At 32.8% G+C, this 20665-nt stretch overlaps 1 protein-coding gene and 1 long non-coding RNA gene across 3 annotated transcripts; one reads left to right on the top strand and one right to left on the bottom strand.

The window, feature by feature from the left end:
• The first annotated feature begins 1965 nt into the window (after positions 1–1965).
• On the top strand, positions 1966–2901 carry LOC148615503 (uncharacterized). Its single transcript, XR_015921890.1, has 3 exons — positions 1966–2047; positions 2358–2431; positions 2834–2901. It is a non-coding gene; the product is annotated as an uncharacterized LOC148615503 (long non-coding RNA).
• A 1537-nt stretch (positions 2902–4438) lies between these two features.
• LOC148615502 (uncharacterized) lies at positions 4439–19740 on the bottom strand. Of its 2 annotated transcripts, none has more exons than XM_088581755.1 (5): positions 19285–19740; positions 17478–17718; positions 15838–15942; positions 5199–5504; positions 4439–4549 (listed from the first exon to the last, which is right to left on the bottom strand). In XM_088581755.1, the coding sequence occupies exons 1-5, from the start codon at positions 19285–19287 to the stop codon at positions 4518–4520; spliced, it is 687 nt and encodes a 228-aa protein (XP_088437881.1). In that variant the 5' UTR covers positions 19288–19740; the 3' UTR covers positions 4439–4517. The 2 variants fall into 2 exon arrangements, with proteins under 2 accessions (XP_088437881.1, XP_088437880.1); XM_088581754.1 differs by lacking the exon at positions 19285–19740 and adding an exon at positions 17919–18147.
• Positions 19741–20665: the final 925 nt, after the last annotated feature.

Raw genomic sequence — 20665 nt, 5'->3', positions numbered from 1 at the left:
GCAGCAGCTCGTACTACCAGCAGTTCACGTTAACACTATTTTGGAAGCGCTACACAATGACATGGGACATCCAGGAAGGGACCGCTCCTTGTCGTTGCTTAGAGACAGGTTCTATTGGTCTGGTATGACCAAGGATGTTGCTGATTGGATAACCAGGTGCGGAAGATGTATTCGCAGAAAAACCCGCACTAACCAGGTGGCGCCACTAGTCAACATCGAGACAATGTCACCGCTACAACTGGTATGCATGGATTATCTGACTTTGGAGCCATCCAAAGGAGGACAGCAACATGTGCTTGTCATTACAGACCATTTTACCAGGTACGCACAGGCCATTCCCACCAAAAACCAGACATCAAGGACAACAGCTGAGGCCTTCTACCAACATTTCATTGGTCACTATGGAATTCCTGACCGTACTCACTCCGATCAAGGTGCAAACTTCGAGTCGAAGATTATCAAGGAACTTTGCAGTATGACAGGGTAATGGTATGTGTGAAAGATTCAACCAGACTCTCCAGAACATGCTTGGAACCCTTGAACCAGACAAGAAGAAAAACTGGATGGCGTATATGGGACCACTTGTTCATGCATACAACTGCACAAGGCATGAGTCCACCGGTTTTTCACCATACTACTTTATGTTTGGACGGGAGTCGAGGTTACCAGTGGATGTTGCTTTTGGTCTTAGGAGGAGCGGTACTGGATCAAACTACGTTGAGGATCTTCGGAACCGACTTAAGTATGCTCATCAACTTGCAGCAGAAGCGTCAAAGAAGTCTCAACAACATCAAAAGAAGCAGTATGACACCAAGATCAAGGGAGCATCCGTCACTACTGGAGACCTTGTACTAGTTAGGATTCTTGCATTCGAGGGAAAACATAAGCTGGCGGATAAATGGGAACAGGACCCGTACATCGTCCTAGATCAGCCAAACACAGACATCCCAGTTTTCATAGTCCAGAAGGAGAATGGAGAGGGTCGAAAGCGAAGACTGCACAGAAATCAGCTGCTACCAGTGGGACACTTGATTGAGCCTACTCGACCGGTACCAAAGCCAAGATATGGCAAGAAGCCAAAACCGAAACCTGCACCAAGGGTGACTAGATCGACAGAGCACCAAGAATCGTCTGATGAAGACTTAGTTGAAGTCGTGGTATTGGAACCAACAGATGAGGATGACAGTGACAACAGTTACTGCAGAAACATCTCAGCTGGAGGATACACCAAATCAGGTTGTAAGAGACGCTGCTGATGGAACTGGATCGCGACCTGAAGGGGACGCCCGTTTTCAGGAGGATGAGTTGGATCAATCCAATGAGGTTCCTGGGACAGAGTCGGATGCCAGTGATCATAGTAGAGGGAGGCTTTCACAAGAGACAGACAGCGAACAACAGGAGGAGCTTTCTGATGAATCTTCGATGTCTTCTCTGAGAATCCGTCGATCAACACGCACTAGACAACCACCCAGTTGGATGACCTCTGGAAAATACAAACTTTCCAAGTCTACAGGAAGTACGGATTGGTGCCAGAAAATCCAGTGTTCAACATCTTTGGCTGATACAGATTTGTTCCAAGGTATGCTGAAACAGCACGTACCATCTTGGATATCATAAAGACATCAGCGGGTCAGAAGAAATGACGGGTCGTCATTTCACGGCTGGGGGGAGTTTGTAATAGTATGCAATGTTGTTTTATATGAATATTTTATGTATTGTGTAATAAAATATTTGACTTGTATGAATGTGTATTATGTTTTACTATTTGACTTGAACCGATTGACAGACGAGCTTTGGGGAACTGGTGATTGTATTGGAATCTAGTCGTAATCTTCTATATTCTTTTTCATGCTTGATTAGTACGCACTTCTTTTCTTGTCATCTATTGGTTGGCAATTGTCGCGGGTTAATTCCTTTTTCATTTGAACACTCTTACCTAAGTGTCTGAACGGACATGTTGGTTTTTATGTTCATCCGAATCTAGCAACCTATATTCTTATCAACTCAACTTGTATACGCATCTGATTTCAACTTAACTATTACTAAGGTTAGTTTCTTTAACATTCCTAGATTAATTGTGCATGTTAATGGTCTTGAAATTAACATTTTTACATCGAATGAAAGTCCGGTATGAATGATTGATTGATTGTGTAACTTTGATAATAATTTACCTAAACACACAAATCTGTAATGTTATTTTACTATGCTTAAATAATAGCGATTAATGATTGATTCATTTAACAGTTTGAGTGGACCGCTCGAAAGTAAAAGTGTAAGTCTTTAAATCGATCACACACTGTGGTCATAAAGTAATTGTTTTAAATTATAAATACAATAAGTGATTTTTGATACTTCAGGTACAATACAGTAGTACTGGAGACTTACTATTCCTGTGACCATTTACAAATGTGCCTCTTGCACGATATGTGAGGTAGGCTAAGTGTTTTGTATTCTTGAGTTTTTGCTTTACTTATGTATTTGCTTTGCTATGTTTTTTTTACGCTTATTGTATGCACTAAATCGCTTATACTCTAATGCTGTTGTTTTGCTCTTTAATATGTTGGATTAGATAATTTACCATTTTCTTATAATTTGCTACATTTGAATATGGAGTCAAATGGAGTCAAACTACACATTTAGCTAGTTGGTTTATGCTTCACAAGCAGATTGATGAAGCCGTAAATTAAATTTACTCAAATGTTACATTTTTTCTATGATATGTAAATGTACTAAAATATACATTCACACACATGGTTAATTTTTATGTTATCTTTATGTGCAAGATGCTATTATTTATCATGTGCTGTGTATTGAATATAACTGTATTTTATAGGGCATTAACATTTATTGGCAATAAAGCATAGAACCCTAGAGATTAGAGTTTACTTCTATCAACCCCCTATAAACAGAGGTTGTGACATATACTGCAATTTTCGGTAGCACATAATTCGAACAAATGTAATCAGACTACCTGCTCATGTAGGCACATTACCATCCAATCAGTTTTCTTTCAAAAACACTTTATCGTGTCCGTCCCATCTCATCACTAGACATTTGTTTTATTTTAGTTGATTAGAATAAAAGCTTGCTAGATTCATACACTTGTAAAGTGAGCATATTACAGAATTCTGCAAAGGCACTCAAGGGAAACTCAATGTTAGAATTTATTACTACAGAGTTTACATTTTTATCGGTAATAATTGGTTTTTGGACATTAACTTCCCCTGGTACCTCCATATTTTTTTTATATTACATCTCCCCCGATTTGCTCGTGTGCAACAGCTAATCTTTTTTTTTATAGTTGCAAGGTTTTCGATGTCATTATGTTATCAAAAGCTTTACTAAATTTCATCATCAATTCAGGGGTAGATAGTGATAGGGGTGTCCGTCCTTCCGTACTCCTGTTAGACAGAATGGTACCCATCTCTAATCTTCTTATCTTTTCATTTATGAATATAAGGACATGCGTTACTAGTGAATGCTTCTCCTACAACACTGAATAGCATTTTACAGTCATTATACCCAATAGGGAGTGGTGAATCAGTTTAGTGATAACAGTTTTTTTGTAGTTAACACGAGTTTAAGTTTAAATGTTTTAAAATGTATTGATTCCCTGCTTTCCCTCACATTAATCACGGTATTTTGCTGATATAGCACGATTATGTTTTTTCTTATGTTTTTGTGATATCATTTTGCCAGTTACAATTGTACAACGAAAAGTTCATAGGTTTCGTAGTGTAAGATTGAGTTTGAACTTAATGAGTAATGTAAAAAAAAGAATATATAATAAAAATCCCGTTCAAACGTGTCATATTATTTCAAACCGCTTTATGCTTTTTGTTTGAATAATGATATAATGTGAAAGTCTGTAATATGACGGAATTAGATTTATCAGGCCTATGTCAGTAACTGCGCATAGTATTTATATGCTACTACATATACAATAGCAGTTCACTGACATGACATAAAACTGATATACGGATGAGGCTAAGAACTGTGGGAAAATGCGAGGCTGTTCCGAGAAGCAGAATGTCTGAAGTTAAAACCTAATTGAACAACATAATATTTATTGTATTGGAATGTTTTATATATAAAAAAATTGAGTAAATCGGACATTCCCTTTTAGATCGATGTCTATCAGACTACCATCTTATCTCAATTTAACATTTTACAAGCATTAGTCAAACGTTTCTAAAATGACTGCTAGATGACATCATTAGATATTGGGAAGTAAGATCACACGTAGGAATCTTACCCTGTTAATGGAGATATAATGATATTTGTTGTTTGATGACAATTTATACTATTTTCAGCATTGTTAAAGATAATATAAGATTGATTTATGTGTTTTGTTTTCAGTATTGCATGGATATCTTTGAAATTATTATCCGAGGCGCACCTTAATCACGTGACATATTGAGAAAATTAAGATTATACATAGAAAAAAACATTTTATGGAAGTAATGGCAAACAAATATGTCATAATGATATGAGTATTGATGTCTTTTCGGTTGTATCTATTTTTTCAGGTTCAACAATGGTTCAATTTCTGAAAAAAAGAAATCAAATTTAGATGTTTAAAATAGAAATATCATGCAATAAAAATATAACAAATCATGTTAATTGATCGATTGAAAACAGTATAATTTGAGTATATTTTACAGTTTTATGAAAATACAACTGCTGTAAAGTAAAAACAAAGTGTAAACACTTAGTCGGAAAAAAGGAAAATCAACTTATCAAATTGTAAATAACACAATACACACAATGTTTTGAAAAAGAATGCAAAAAAAAGGGGAACGGACCAGGAATACAACAGATAAGTATGTAGTAGTGTATAGGGATAAGTGGATTTTATATCTTGAGTATCATTTGATATTCCAAATTGTGTTTAGTTAACTCTCAAATCCGATTACATATTGACATTCAAAAGAAACATTTTTATACAGTGTGCTTGAAATGATCCATTGAATTAGTATATATATATATATATATATATATATATATATATATATATATATATATATATATATATATATATATATATATATATATATATATATTTTCGAATGTCTTAATTTCGATTAACAATAACCTTAACAAAAGGGGAGTTTTGGTGCAAACCTGTAACTGATGTATGCCTAAAATCTTCGAGTCTTCTGTAAATTTATTTTTACAATTTAACAGTATAAACTCACCACTAGCATCTATTTTTCCATCATTGTTTCTGTCCAAAACAAAAAATACTTCGGCAACATTCTGGGAAATGTATTTGTCATTATCAAAAACGTCCTTGAAATAGTTTGCGAGCTCCTCTCTGTCGAAAGCCGTATTGTTGTCTTTGTCAAAATGTTGGACTTGACTCGGTAATCCTCGATTGGATCTGAGATGTTGACCCAATCTCAAAGGCAAGCCTCTCGAATGGGGGAGACTGGAGACCACAGATAGTCCCAGTAAAGTTATGACCGTTAAAGACAGTATCTTTGACATGATTTGTCTTCTGCCTGAAAAAAAAGAGTTTTGAATAATGTGGCAAAAGTAGAAAAAAACGCATTTTTTATATTATATATCATACAATTTTACGTTTCACCTAGAATACTGACATATTCAGAGATAAGCTGTTCCAACAAAACATAAACAAAATCATACCGTGTGATCTATGATTATTGAATAATTGTAAGCTAAAGAATAATGACAAAATTCTATTTGATGAAAAAGCATCAGAAGAAAATGTTTTAATCATGTTTAAAACTGTCAATGCAAGATCTTTCTAATGTTTAAAAACAATCCCTTGCTCTCTACAAATAGAAAAATATTCTGGTGCCAAAACAATTTACATAATTATTCTTTTAAAACCTAGCCAATAACATTTATAAAAAAAACTATTAAACTTAATACATATTAAAAAAAATAAGTCTTAACTTTCATATAATCGTAGATTTGATTCAATCATTTTTTTTTAAGAAATAAAAGTACCTATCATATAAATTATATAAAGAAATGGATACAATGTTTACTTCTCTGACTGACTTAGTTTTCTTAATAAACCTTAAGTTTGAAACCTAGTAAAAGATTAAGTGGTTTGCAAATTCTTTTTTTTTTATCTAATACAGAAGATATAAATGTAGTAACTATGTGAATATTATTCATTTTACATATTTCTATGTGATGGGTTTATGATCTCGATATCATATCTAAAATAATGACTGTATTTGCTTAATAAATAAGGATGCCCAGAACTATACCGCATCCCTGTTTTTATGTAAAATTAAAAAAATCTAATTTTAATTTGGAGTATATAGAAAATTAGTCTAAATCTACAAATGATACACATGGAGATTTTAATATGATTTTTGAAAAACTAAAACACGGATTTTGCACAAAACTAAGTATTAAATAGAGTCAATTAACAACCTACCTTTCACAGAAATAGCACTTTCTTTGAAACAATGTATCAAACCATCTCTTTATACAGGGATAAAACTGGATTATCGCGCATGCTAGTAAAACTATAGCCTTATACATAAAAATAACCAGCAATGTTTGAACAGATTATGAACTTTTCCCTAATTACATTTTTTCAAATGCTAATTTACGACATTTTCCATTGTTTTAATAACAACATGTTGCATGGGGAAAAATAGGAAAATTGGTAATAATTAATAAAAGTGGAAATATTCTTTATTAATTAAAAGAAAACATATTGATAAAGAAAGCGCTACCGTTGTATACATGATACTAATAAAACAAATTATGGCTAAAAATGTCAGAAAATAAAATGTGTAAACTTGAAATCGACATTTTAAGAAGTAGCATGAATGCCATAATTTCGAAATTAAAAAGTATTTATCATATAAATATTGCAAATTTCGGTAGGATGCACATGTGTTTCTAGAAAAGTAGAGGACGCTTACCTTATCGGTGCATCTGGTCCATGCTTCCAATTTTTAGTAGAATCCGAGTTCCTCATTTACTTTAATTACTTTGTGTGTATTATTTTGGTTATTTTATGTTCTTTGTTGTATGTGTCTGTTTTCCACGTCTGGTCTTTGTTCCTGTATTACATTATTTTGATTTTCGCTAGAGTCTTGGTTCCCTTGATAACTTTTTAAGGCATCTCTTCAACAGCATTGAAACCAAATACCCATGAAGTCAAAGATTCAAAAGTAAACAAGATACTCAAAACCAAACATATCGAAAAAGGAGGCCAAATCCATCACCGATTAGTTCAACTAGATTAAGCGTCAGTGTTTTAAGGGCTTTTCAAATAAACGAGGAGAGGTCCATTGACAAATAACGTCAGGAACACTAAAATGAAAACGCATAAAGAACAAATCGCACAATCCTTAATGATCATGCAGAAAATCGAGCAGCACGAATACAACTCAAAATAGGGGAGCTCAGGAACAAAGAACACTATCCATGAACTGAGGAACTCAGGAAGAAAACAACACTCACCATGAACTGAGAAGTTCCGGAAGAAAGAACACTTGCCATAAACTGATGATCCTTGGAAGAAAGTACACTAACTAGCCATGAAGTGAGGAGCTCAGGAAGAAATAACACAAGCCATGAACTGAGGAGCTCAGAAAGAAATAACACAAGCCATGAACTGAGGAGCTCAGAAAGAAATAACACTAGCCATGCCGCTTGTTGAAGTCTAATGGAAGTGGAAAAATATCAATAACAGAATGATATTGGTCATATACGTAAGAGATACTAAATCGGGTCATGGTGATGACTGTAGAACTCTTATATGTGGGCAATAAATCTTTGTGTTAACAGCTAACCTATATTGAAAAAAAATGTGTAATGATAGCAATTTTTTATAACCAAACCATAGGACAGACGCGATATATTCTCGTTCCGTAACTTTGGTTTTTGGTAACACTTCTTTTAATATAGATATATAAGGACATGTAGATAATATACAAAGAAGTATGACTTCAAGCTAATTCTTAAAATCGCGTGGTCATAAGAACCTTTTAATAACAGAGAATATTGTAACGTAAGTAGTAAAATAAAAAGAAGTTAATTTATTCCGTTAAAAAGTGTTGAAATGGTTTGAAATTTAAAATATATGTTAGTTTAAAAAGTATTTGACAATGTAATAAATAATATCAAACTTGATAAGGTACAATTTGACACGTGTTCATGTATATTGCTAAAAAGAAAGGATTTTTATAAAATAGATTACAAATTGTAAACCAGACATTCTTAATTAATTATTGAACCGTAGCAGGAAGCAATGTGTTCTGTATTTGCTTGTAACGCCATAATCATATCGTCGCACCGGATTTACAACAAATGAAACACGAGATTCTATCATTATTATGTTTAGTCGAGGACATGAAATCTGTTCGACGGGAAAATTAGATTTCAAAATCTCTCTTTTTGACTTTTAAAACAAGTTAACCTTTAGTGTTATTCAGCAATTGTCACCTTTTCATATTTCCCCTGAAATAATATGGTACCTTCTCTATTAATCCCTATTTTCTTCTTTAAATATGTCGCGCTTGGCAATGAAAATGAAATGCCAACTTTTAAGATAAGTCTTTGTAAATCGTTGGCAACTAGAGCCCACAGGTCTTTTAAATCGTTGGCAACTAGAGCCCACAGGTCTTGTAAATCGTTGGCAACTAGAGCCCACAGGTCTTTGTAAATCGTTGGCAACTAGAGCCCACAGGTCTTTGTAAACCGTTGGCAGCCCACAGGTCTTCTAGAAGAAGCTCATATTGCTGGTACATTATGATATATTACGGCATATATAGGTCAATTTACAAGTGATGTATTTAGTGTCGTTAAAATGCCATTCAATGTGTTTATAAAGACTTTCTTACTGTAAACCTCCCCTTTCCCATTAATGGTAATATACCAAAATCACAAGCCTATGGTGTATCAATTTCAAAATGATCTTCACACAGACTTTCTTTTTAAAGCAGGAATGCTGTCAAATAAATTAACACGCCTGGAGTATGTTCAGCCTTCGCATATGTCATCAGTATAAAAGATTTACCATCGTCATCATAATTTGATTTTTAATCCTAATTTTACTCACTTGCAATCTGAAGGTTGCTTCTGGAGGAGCAGGGCATTCTTTTCCTTACGAAGCACTTGATATCACTCCAAGTAATTTGTGGGAGTTAATATTGCAAGTCCTTTGTTTTTTTTCTTTTTTGAAAACTTTTCCATTTTTCCAGTTTTTATATGTAATTATAAACCTTATTCTGAGAGCTGCACTGTGTAGATAATGACTGTATCCTGTTTTCATGTTTTGGCCAAATACTTGAATTATGATCGCTTCTATTGCTATGATGCTTCGGTATATTTTTTGCCTATTTTCAAAACAAAAAATTTGGACGAAAATAGAAGAAAACGTATTATCTACCTGTTGGTTGTTTAAGGAGGGTACCTTACATCATCTCTAAAATTTATTTGGATCATTTCAATTTCTTGGAATTTTATTCATTGTTGTAACTTGGTAAAAAAAAAGCAAAATTTATAAATTTCAAGAAATTTAAACCACATGTTCATGGAAATAATTTCAATGAACATATAGTTGCTTCATCAACAAAACTTTTGATCACTAAGATACTTTGAGTTTGATATCAGAGTGTCACAAAATAAAACGATTTACTGTTTTCCCTTATATGTTGGATTGCCCCTTAAATGATAAGCGAACCGAAATAATGAAGCACATTTGATAAAGATGAATTCTGATAAACTTTTTGTCGAATATTTATTTAATTATTAGTGATTTTGTCGAACTCAAAACCAATTTTCATAGACAAAATAAGAATGTCAGGCTTAGAAAATTTAATAAATAATGAATAAATTGAAATCAAAACAGTCCATGCAATTTTAGAAATTGCTTGACCATGGACCTTGATTAAACCTCACTGGATATTAAGGACGAAACGAATCTTCGTTTTTATGGAGACATATTAAATACAATTATCCCTAGGTGGCGATTTTGATCAAACTACGGTCATTAATGGCAATTCTGTCGGTACTGACATTAATCGTCTCTCCCCCATACTAACTGTAATGACCTCTTCAATCATATTAATCATTCAAATCAAGGTCAAATAATGAGGTCAACAACTCAATAATTATTACAAAAATAGGTTGCAATATATTGTTGAATGTTATATTTTCTATTCGATCATAAAAGTCAATTTTAAATAAAAATCTTCAATTGTACCCTTTGAACACTAAGAACAAATGAAGAAAATAAATTGAGTCAAATGTCTTTGAGATTGACTACAAAATTGTATTTCAACAATACTAATAATGCAGTAAATTGATCATACTGAAGTGATACAAGGTTAAAACTTAAAAACTTACTGGGAAGAAAAAGTCTGAAACATAATTCATCATACAGGAACCAATATTAATAGATGCCCCCCCAAAAAAAACAAAAAAACAAAAACAAAAAACAAAAAACAAAACAAAAAAAAAAAAAACAACAAAAAAAAACAAAAAAAATGTTGAACAACTTAAACCAAAGATAGATATCATTATTCCAGAAAGGTTGTAACAAAATTCGATAAAAAAGGTTTTCATCTACTACTCCCATACATATATGGACTGATCGGTAGATAATTGGTAGCTAATAAAGTGCCATTCTTACAGTCCAAATCGGACTGTTGGCTATTCAAATAGTCCAGGTTTAGACCATTCTATCGATTGAGACCTGGTGGTGTGAACCAGCTCGGATGAATTGGACCATTCTATCAACCCAGGTCTGATGTTTGATGTTATTTTATCAGTTCAAATCAGGTTTGTGTGGGCCTTTCTACCTAACTAGATCGAATGATATGGGCCATTCTAACGGACTAGTTGGGACGGTGTATACCATTCTTTTGGATAAAATACAACAATTTTTATTGTTAATATATTTTTATTTTTTACGCCAATTAGTTATTTAGCCACACAGAAGCTCGGCCACGCCGTTTGTATGTTATCTTCTTATCATAGAACCTAAATACATTACTCATTATAACATGTAGAACTTGGATTTCTTGATATCCAGCAGGGAGTTCAAAAATTTGTACAATGTAAAGTTATTTTAATACCATAATAATGAACACAAATTGACTATATATTTGATTCACAAATTTAGTTGCTTTATATACCGGTATATCAACGGTATGAATAAAACTGAGCAAGATTTGAGAAAGTATTAAAGAAAGTAGAAAAAAACTTATTCGAATTTTTGCCTTGGAAGATATTCATCTGATTTCAGCTCTTGAGTTCCTTGATTATTCTTTTGACTATACTATTTACTATTTACATAATTATGCATTTAACTGAAGACGCATAGCAATTGCAGAGATAGTATTCGTACTGAAAAAAAAAACAACCATTTTACAAATCTTTTAGATTCGCGATCTATTCGCTTTTCGTGAGTCCAGATTTCGCAATGATCTGATCTGCTTACATTTTATGTCTTTCACTAGATTAGTAGTGGCTGATCACAAATGATCAGGTTTATTTAATGTAATTGATACCAATTCACTCATACCGAAACTATAAGTCCTAAACAAAAGTGCATACTCTATCAAAAACCGGTAAAATACTTTCATACAAGCAACGGAATCTATTGGGTTCATTAGATATTACATGTACATATTCATTTTCGTTATGGTACTATATTTGGGTTGTTTCGTGACTTATACAATTTATTTTTGTGCATTAAGGATTAAGGCAGTATCATTTATTACCAAAGACATTACAGTAATTGGCAAGCTGAATGGAAGTTGATTTTAATCAGAACTTCTTTTTATTTTTCACACTTATTACCCAAAGTTTAACGAATTAATGGTACTATATTTGATCATTCATTTTTCTCTGTCACCGAGTATCAGCTGTTACGCTTAATCATGAATAATACTAATTTATATGAACCATGATTTTTTTTACAGACGAATAACACAAAGGTGTTTTGATACATACACCTTTGTAAGATGTATAAACTTTTCAAAAAAATGGGAAAACCATGTGTAACCTGTATTTGTTTCGCCCCTCAAGGCTGAAAATTAAAACAATGCTTCAAGTATATACATTCACAATACGAATTCCAAATTATTGCATGGCCTTTCTTTAAAGAAATTACCAAATAGTTTTATATTAGAGACTCACTAATTTAATCCATTTATGAATGTTTAACATTCTGAATTATTTGTTTGTTGGGATGTCATTATAAAGAGAATGTATTACAGTTAATCTGTTCCTTTGAAAATCCAACAAAACGCTGTGTTTACAATTTGTGTTTTAGTACCGAAAAGTGTGACCAGTATCCACTGTACTTAATGTCCTTAGTAGTTGTTAGTTCTTACCTTAACCACGGAGAGTTCTCCTGACTCCTTTGGTTGGTCTGAATCTGTGAATTGTTTATGACAAAGTAGGTTTTTATATTACCACCTTTCTGACCAATGATTGACTTGACCTTCAGTAACTCCTGATAACGCTAAAATTAATGATTCCGTTTGGATTTATCTAATAATGATAATGACGTTATAAAGCTTGAAATTACAATAATTCTTAGTAAACATATTATTGAAATCAGAAAGTCTAATCGTCCCTCAGGTTTGAACATGGCAGAACGTGACAATTCTCCTGTTTCTCTGAGGAGCTAAACTGCTGACCAAGGAAAAAGTCTGGCAATGTTCTAAATGAAGGTTGCATTTATAAATTATTTTAACAACCTTAAAAATAACTTAATAGTTCAGCAGGAATTCCTAAAATTCACAAAAATTTCTATCGCATCATCAGATTGAAATAGCCTGGACTATTTCGCTCTGTGGTTAGTGTTTTTATTTTGTCTCAACGGATAAATAACATAAACAACTTATGTCCGTTATTTACAATTTCGTTTCCCCTTTCTTTGTCGTATATTTTTCTACAGCAACTATGCAAAATTATTAAGCAACTATTTCGCATCTCAATGCTGTGATCCATTTTAAAATGCAAATGCCAAAAATTGTAGGTCGATGGGCCGTCAATCAGGTCATAGAATGAGCGTTGTGTCATTACTTTCGATCTCATTTAAATCTCTTACAAACTATGGCATCGTATTCGCTTTAAAAATATCAGTTTATTAGTTTTTCTTCCATTTTTCTTTTCATTTATGAAAATTTTAATACATATCATTCATCGTGTTACTGCTATTAACAGAATACGAATTTGATATACAATATAAGAAGCACTATAAGTTGATTTCAGTTTGACATGAAGCTATATTCAGTGGAACTTGCCAGGATAAATGGGTTTTGTGCAGACGAAATAGCCAAATAGTTCCGAATGTGAAAAACAAATGGAATGCAGAGTAAGCAATTTTCGTATCTGATCAACATATTGTAAAACTCAGAACTTAGGTCGTCATTGATAAGGCCACTCAAGCTTTACACTTCGTCCTCTTACAGATTATACCTGCTTCATACTTTGTTTGTTTAAAATTATGTAAGTGCTTATTTAATATGAGGCATGTAGGTGTAATCTGTAAAAGGACTCTTATTATCGCTATTTAGTGAGACTGGTATAACTAAGCGTTTCTGACTGAAGCCATCGGAAACGAAAATTGAATTGAAATAATTATTGAAGTCCATAAAATAATCGCTTCTTAGTGAAGAAGATACGAAAATACCGAAAGACGTGAGTTCCCGTCAGATGGAAATCAGGCTCTCAGCACTTCCAAGCTATGACTTTATTTCGCATTAAATATCGTCATGAGGACTTCGTTCTCTATAAGTTATTAAAATTTCTTATATTAATGATGAATTTCGCGTTTATTTGAAAGATTCCCAATGTTTTATATGCTCGTCGGTTTTCTTTAATTTTCAGAAAATGACATTCTGCTCAACATAGCATAATTAGAAGGCTACCGTCTATGAACAAGGTTTATACACTCTTGTTTAGATGTGGAGGTTTATAGATATTAATCATAATATAGTTAAAATCAGTCCACATTTATATTAGGGAGACAATATAAACAAATTTATAATGATGAAATTGATAAGAACACCATTCGTGAGCGGTATTAAATAGGTCTGATGACGCTATATTTTTACCCAAGGTCTCGGACTCTCTTGTGTGCCATGAGATTCAATTTAATTCTAAACGAAAGTATGATCAATTACGATGAACTGTGCAACAACTATGGTTGCTTGAATAAAGCCGATTTAAAACTCTCAGTGGATACATGTTTCAGAGAAGAAACAATTGTTTCAATTAATTTTTCAACTCGGTGGGTGTTTCTAGAAAAGCAGAGGACGCTTACCCTACCGGTGCATCTGGTCCATTCTCCCAGTTTTTACTGGAGTCCGAGTTGCTCATTTACTTCTGTTACTTTGTATGTATGATTTTAGTTACTTTATGTTCTTTGTTGTGTATGTCTGTTTTCCATGTCTGGTCTTTGTCCCTGGATTACATTCTTTTGATTACCGCTATAACCTTGGTTCCCTTGATTACTCTTTCGTAGGTCAAATTAGATACAATTCATTCTGATTTAGTTTAATCCTTAGACAAATGTCATGACAGTGAATTTAAGTAAATAATGTACCATATGAAATTGTGGGAGTAAAAGGTCAATACACCAACGTATCCCTAACAATGTCCTTTTCATTATTTCATAAATAGTCTTAATTTGAATAAATGATGCTGTAATTTAATAAAAGCTCGAAGCAGCATTCTGAGGGATGGAACATATGTGATTAAGTTGTAGCATATGGTATCGTAAGTTATACTGAATCATTGAAGGATTGGATGTGTTTTACGTTACGGTCAATATCTTCCTAATCTTTACGAACTTAATTGAGAACAATGGAAGATATGCTATAGGGAGAAACCATTTTCAGTTTGTTCATCTGAGGAACTTTAAATGTTGATGCATCTTTGGAAACGATTTAAATTCCATATATAGCTTAGCTTAGAATAGTAGGAGAGTAATTAAAATGAACACTGGATCTGTGATATAAATGCTACTTCCCGGTGCTACTTTTTGTTCAATAAAAAAATCCTTGAAAAACTTTGCACACTTGAGTACCATATAATACAGGATCAATGTTCAAAAAAAGCTCTAAATATGTTGATATCCTCTTTTTCACCATTGCGTGTCAAGGTATAACTAAATGTTTCTTTAATGCCCCTTTTCTATTTAATCATTAGTACTTCAGATATTGAAATCTTTAGAAATCGATATTTCTGGATTAAATAAAAGCATCCTTTTATTTACTTATCATGTCTTTAATCATGCCTTAGTCATGTGAATTATCATTATTGACTTTACCTTGTAAAAGTTAGTTATAATTATTTACGCAATTTATGTAACGAAAATAGCTGAAATTACCTGTAATTTGTATTCCTTAAAATTGAACTCAAATGGTAGAAAAAAATATCTTGAATCTCAAATCATTGTATAGTTCGTTTAAGTTTTATAAATCTTTGACAAAAATTTTCTCCTGCAGATCCATTTCTATAATACATACAAACTCTTGGAAATATTTTCAAATTTTTAAATTGAACGAATGAAAAAAGAGCTCCAATAGTTGTATTACGATTCTATGAAAAAACATTTTGTAAGAAAAAAATGTTTTCTTTATTGAATAGAATAGAATAGAATAGAAAATAATATAATATAATGTATTTATTCTAATCAAAGTGCCTTTAGCAGAGCATATGTGACACTTAAATACAAAGATAATTATAAGACAGTTACAAATATGAACATAACAGAGAAAATTTTGGTGTTAAGAATATCATATTAAAACCAAAAGCATGAAATCAGTGACATTGATATAACAATGTAATTGCTGAGTATGGATAATGATGTGTTACCATGGTTACGACCAGTAAGTTGTTCTTCTGATGTTTGTTCTATCGTGGAAAGTCTTGTACGATCGTTCGGTTCTATGCTGACTGAAGACCGATTAAGTATGCTACCTGAAATTATTCAAAATTACTTGACTGTATTAAATTAGTCATGGCATTGTGGCATCTCACATTATACGTTTATACGTATACATTTTTCAGATGTAATTATATTTTATACTATATTCTATTCATTACAGTCTTACATTCATAAACATAATGTAAAAGAATTATCAAGATTGTATCGGAAATCAAAAGAACGCAATCCAGGGGCAAAGACCAGCATGGGAAAACAGAAACACACAACAAATAGAATAACCAAAACAATATATATAAAGACACAAAAGTAAATGAGCAACTCTGACTCCACTAAACTGTTTTTTCTCAGTTATGAATTGTGTTACTATCAATATTGACGTGTTCATATTTTTTAACAAGTTCAGTGGTAAGAATATGTTGCAGCATCAATATTACCATAGAATTTGATTTTCGGCTATTTAAAGAAAACACCCAGTTCCCCAAAAATGTAAAACAAGGCATGACCAAGAACTAAGTATAAGTGATCGTTAGATGTAATTAAGTATATGAGATAGCAAGAAGAACAAACTAGACGTAATTGTTAAGAGAACTAAGTGTAATCGTAAGAAGAACGAAATATACGAGATCGTTGAAAGTATTGAGTGTATATGATCGTTAGGAGAATATGCGTTTTTATCAGGAGAATTTAATAAACTAGTACGTAATCATTAGAAGAACTAAGCGTGATCCGGTGGAGCAGTGTAGCGAATAGAGTCTTAACGTTCTGAGACGTTTGTATAATATAGATTTATTGTGACATGTACCGTTAATTTGACTACCACACATCATGTACTAAGTTACAGTCCTAGATTAATCCTGTTACAGTCCTTGATTAATCCTACGAGAAGGAATGACCCGGTCAGTGAGTGGTCTTGGGCGCTGGACTTCGTGCAGGCAATGTTGCCATAGATGTCACAGCAGTACGAGTTCGAGTCCCGCAGAGGGAACGACCAAAAATTTGTTTCGCAAATATGACAGGTCATTCCTCCTCGTAGATTTAATTTAGGGCTGTAACTTAGTACACGATGTATGATAGTACGGAAAAGCTCATCTAGGTGTTATTATGTAATATAGATGGTCAAATTAATGATGCATGTCACAACAAATCAATATTATACAAACGTCTCACAATGTGACGACTCTATTCGCTACACTGCTCCATCGGATAAAATTGATACAAGGAAGATAATGTATGCATAGAAGGATTTGAAAAGTTCCTAACGATGTTAGAACTGTCAAATTTGCAAGGCAATTTTTTTCCCGCGGGACTTAAACTCGTACCGCTGTGACATCTATGGCAGCACAAAGTCCAGCGCCCTAGACCACTTGTCCAGCTAGGCTATAGTCATTGTAGCTTGTCAACTACGTTACCGCTTTTAAGGACGCAGTGTCAACATTGAAAGGGCTAATTTCAGTTATATTGAAACATAATTTTAGATGTAAGATAATCCCTTTGTCTTTAGGGAAATTGTTTATACCGACAAATAAAAATGTAAGTGATCAACTATTTCTACGTTTAATAATCGTACCTATGATTTTCCAAAAACCTGAACTGTTTGGCCATGCTGGATAGAATTTTCCCGGAATTATCAAAACACATCGATACATTCCTTCATCGGGTACGTCGATAGACCGAACACTTAAGGTACTAACGGTTTCGTTAAGGGAGTTTGACATTTCTTCTACATGATATTTGTTACGTGGTGCGCCATCTTGTAGATTAAGGCCTAATGCAATACTCAATTTGGCACTGACATTCCACCACTGAATCTGAAATAGATGAAACAATCTAATCTTTAGAGAATATACTTGAATGACATACTCTTGATCTATACAATAAAACAACAAAACACGCCAGTTACAGTATTAAAAAAACAAACCTATTTTAAGATAGCCAAGTGTATTATCAATCAACAAAATTTTAAAAATCATTGCAGGGTCCTCTTTTTATTTCTTTTTATTTTTAATACCTCAGAATTCCCTTTGCCGTTGACGCGACATTGATAAGAAATATCACTGCCATCTTCTGCGTTGATTGTTGGAATGTCGCCTACTATATTGGAAGAGCATGAGCTAGTAAACATATACACCAGAAAGATATAACGGCATGTAATACAATAGTCAAATATATGTAAGTAGGTAACTAAGCACTTGACACTGTGTACTGTACCCTAACATATTAACGAACAAGTGATAATTTCAACACATATTTAAAAAAAAACTTTCGTAAATTTCGCCCACATTACCCACACATTTTATTTGTAATATATTTTAAGACTTGCTTCATCGACTTACTAACAAAAGTTTATATGAACTACTTACGAGCTGCGGAAGCTGTTCGAAATTCGCAAAATGCTGGGTAAACTTACATCCGTTTTAGCAGCAATAGTACTTGTTTCATTTGTTTTGACAAGGGTGGTATAAGAAAAAAGATTTCCTCCTAGGCCACTTAAAAGTTACATATTTCTGATAAACTTCGATCATCAAATGGTTTTCCCTTCCTAGCTGTTTGACCTCCTGAAGGGTGTTGGGTCTAATGACTGTATTCTAACTTAGTATCTCATTACTTCATTATTGAGATTTAGACAATGATTTAAGTACCAAGCCATATAAAGTTCAAACACAGTCTATAGCAAACGTGATTCATGTTGTCGAAAAACCCACTGAACAAACGATGCTTTAGTTTCAGTATAGATATACTATAGTTTTACATATCGATAGTCGTTTCTGTATTTTGAAATACATTTCTTAAGAACATCATACACATATACATCGCACACTTAAATCAAATCAAATCAAGAGTGATTACACCGCAAAGTGCTAATTTGATACACAATCTATGAATTTTTTTCTCGGAAGTGCAACAACCAACTAGGGCTGGTATGTCACTGTTTTGGAATTATGAATAAAAGTGAATTTATCATTTATAATTCAGAACCAATTACAGACCACATATCCATTTTTTTTTGTTGGTTGGTTTGTTTGTTTTGTTTTGTTTTTGTTTTTGTTTTGTTTATGTGTAAATTGACATGCTGAATAAATGAGGATTCAATTATTATAAACGAAGAACATTGATTTATATAAAATGTATTTTATTGAAAGTCGATAATCATGAAATCTGGTGAAACATATTATAATGATTCTAGTTATGTTTGTTTTTTTTTACAAAGCTAGTATAGTTCTCAAATGTTAATCTTTGATTTCTTTGAATCAGAGAATGAAATAAAAAACAAATTTCCTTTTCAGTTTTAGGAGTTTGGTAAAGTTAGACTAATGTCGCAAAACGCAAGAACTAGTTTTGCGTTGGAATTATTCCAGCTAAAGCGACAATCTTACCATAGATGAAGAAAATGTTTACACAAGAAACAAACAAATCCTCATGATAAGTAGCCATTGATTTGTGTAAATACATTTTGAAATTTTTTGTAAGAAATATATGTAATGGGGATATGTGAGGTCACCATGTAGTAAACGGAAATTATTATTAATCAAAGTCGTTGTAAACAATTTACGTCAGATAAAAATATTTTATCAAAAATCAAATCCAACGTACTTTGTAACATAATATGATAAAATCTACAATGTATAAATTATAAGATATATACTAAGATATAATAAGTCTACAGTGATATTTTTCATCCAATCAAACATTTCTTACGACACAATTGACTATTGACTATTGACAATTTCAGTAATGAAAATATTTTTTATCCGCGCAAATCATTTTAAATATTGTTTTTGCTTGGAATTGAAAACAAACGTTCTTTTTTTAAATTCTTAAGTAAACATTATTTCTTGGCTTTATTTTGACTACTTTTATTCAGAACACACACAAATAATTCACTTACAAAGCATAGGTCTACGTACAGTGTGTTTTGTTACTACAAAGGGAGTGACCGTTTGCCGTTTGACCCGGACGTGGTTAGTTAGACCTAAGAGAAGGCAGATTGGATTGAATGATCTTACATTTCATCATATAGACCAAAAAAACCACTTAATAACAAAAGTAAAAATGTGTAGATTTCTTGGAGATGTATCACATAAAACAGAATTTGCATGATTCTTACAAAGACTGCTACTTAAGAAAAAATGATACTAGTCCTCACTCTTTTGGGTTACACATATGCCATGTTTAATTTTATTTTAGATATTTTGGTGTTTTTATACACATGTTGTAATTTTGGTTGAAAAGAGGAATTTCGGTCCAATAGAGATTTATCTGGAACACTTAGCATGAAACCCTATAAAGAGGGCTGCAGTATAAAAACATTGAACCCAAGATGTACATGTAACTATAAAGAGGACTGCAGATTAAAAGCATTAAACCCGACTACAAGTCACTATAAAGATGGCTGCATGGTAAAGGCATTGAACCCGAAGTGTACATGTAGCTAAAAAGGGCTGTAGTTTAAGAGAATTTTACCTGAAGTATACATTTCAGTAAAAGAGGGATGCTTGGTAAGATGATAGAATCCGATGTACACATGTCAGTTAAAAGAGGGATGCAGTGAGAGATGATTGAACCCGAGCTATAGATGTCAGTAAAAAGAGGGTTGCAGGGTAAAAGGATTGAACCAGAGGAGTACATGTCAGTAAAAGAGGGCTGCTGGGTAAGAGGTAATCAGACTAGTAACCAGTATGAGGATCAAAGGACACATGCACTTCCGCATGATGATTGACTGTAACCGAATTATACTAACCTAATGTGACGAATGGA

This window comes from Perna viridis, chromosome 5, assembly GCF_037379345.1.
Source record: "Perna viridis isolate PV_CMFRI_1.1 ecotype Kerala chromosome 5, ASM3737934v1, whole genome shotgun sequence".
Taxonomy (NCBI): Eukaryota; Metazoa; Mollusca; class Bivalvia; order Mytilida; family Mytilidae; genus Perna; species Perna viridis.
This window is presented reverse-complemented; position numbering and strand designations above follow the sequence as displayed.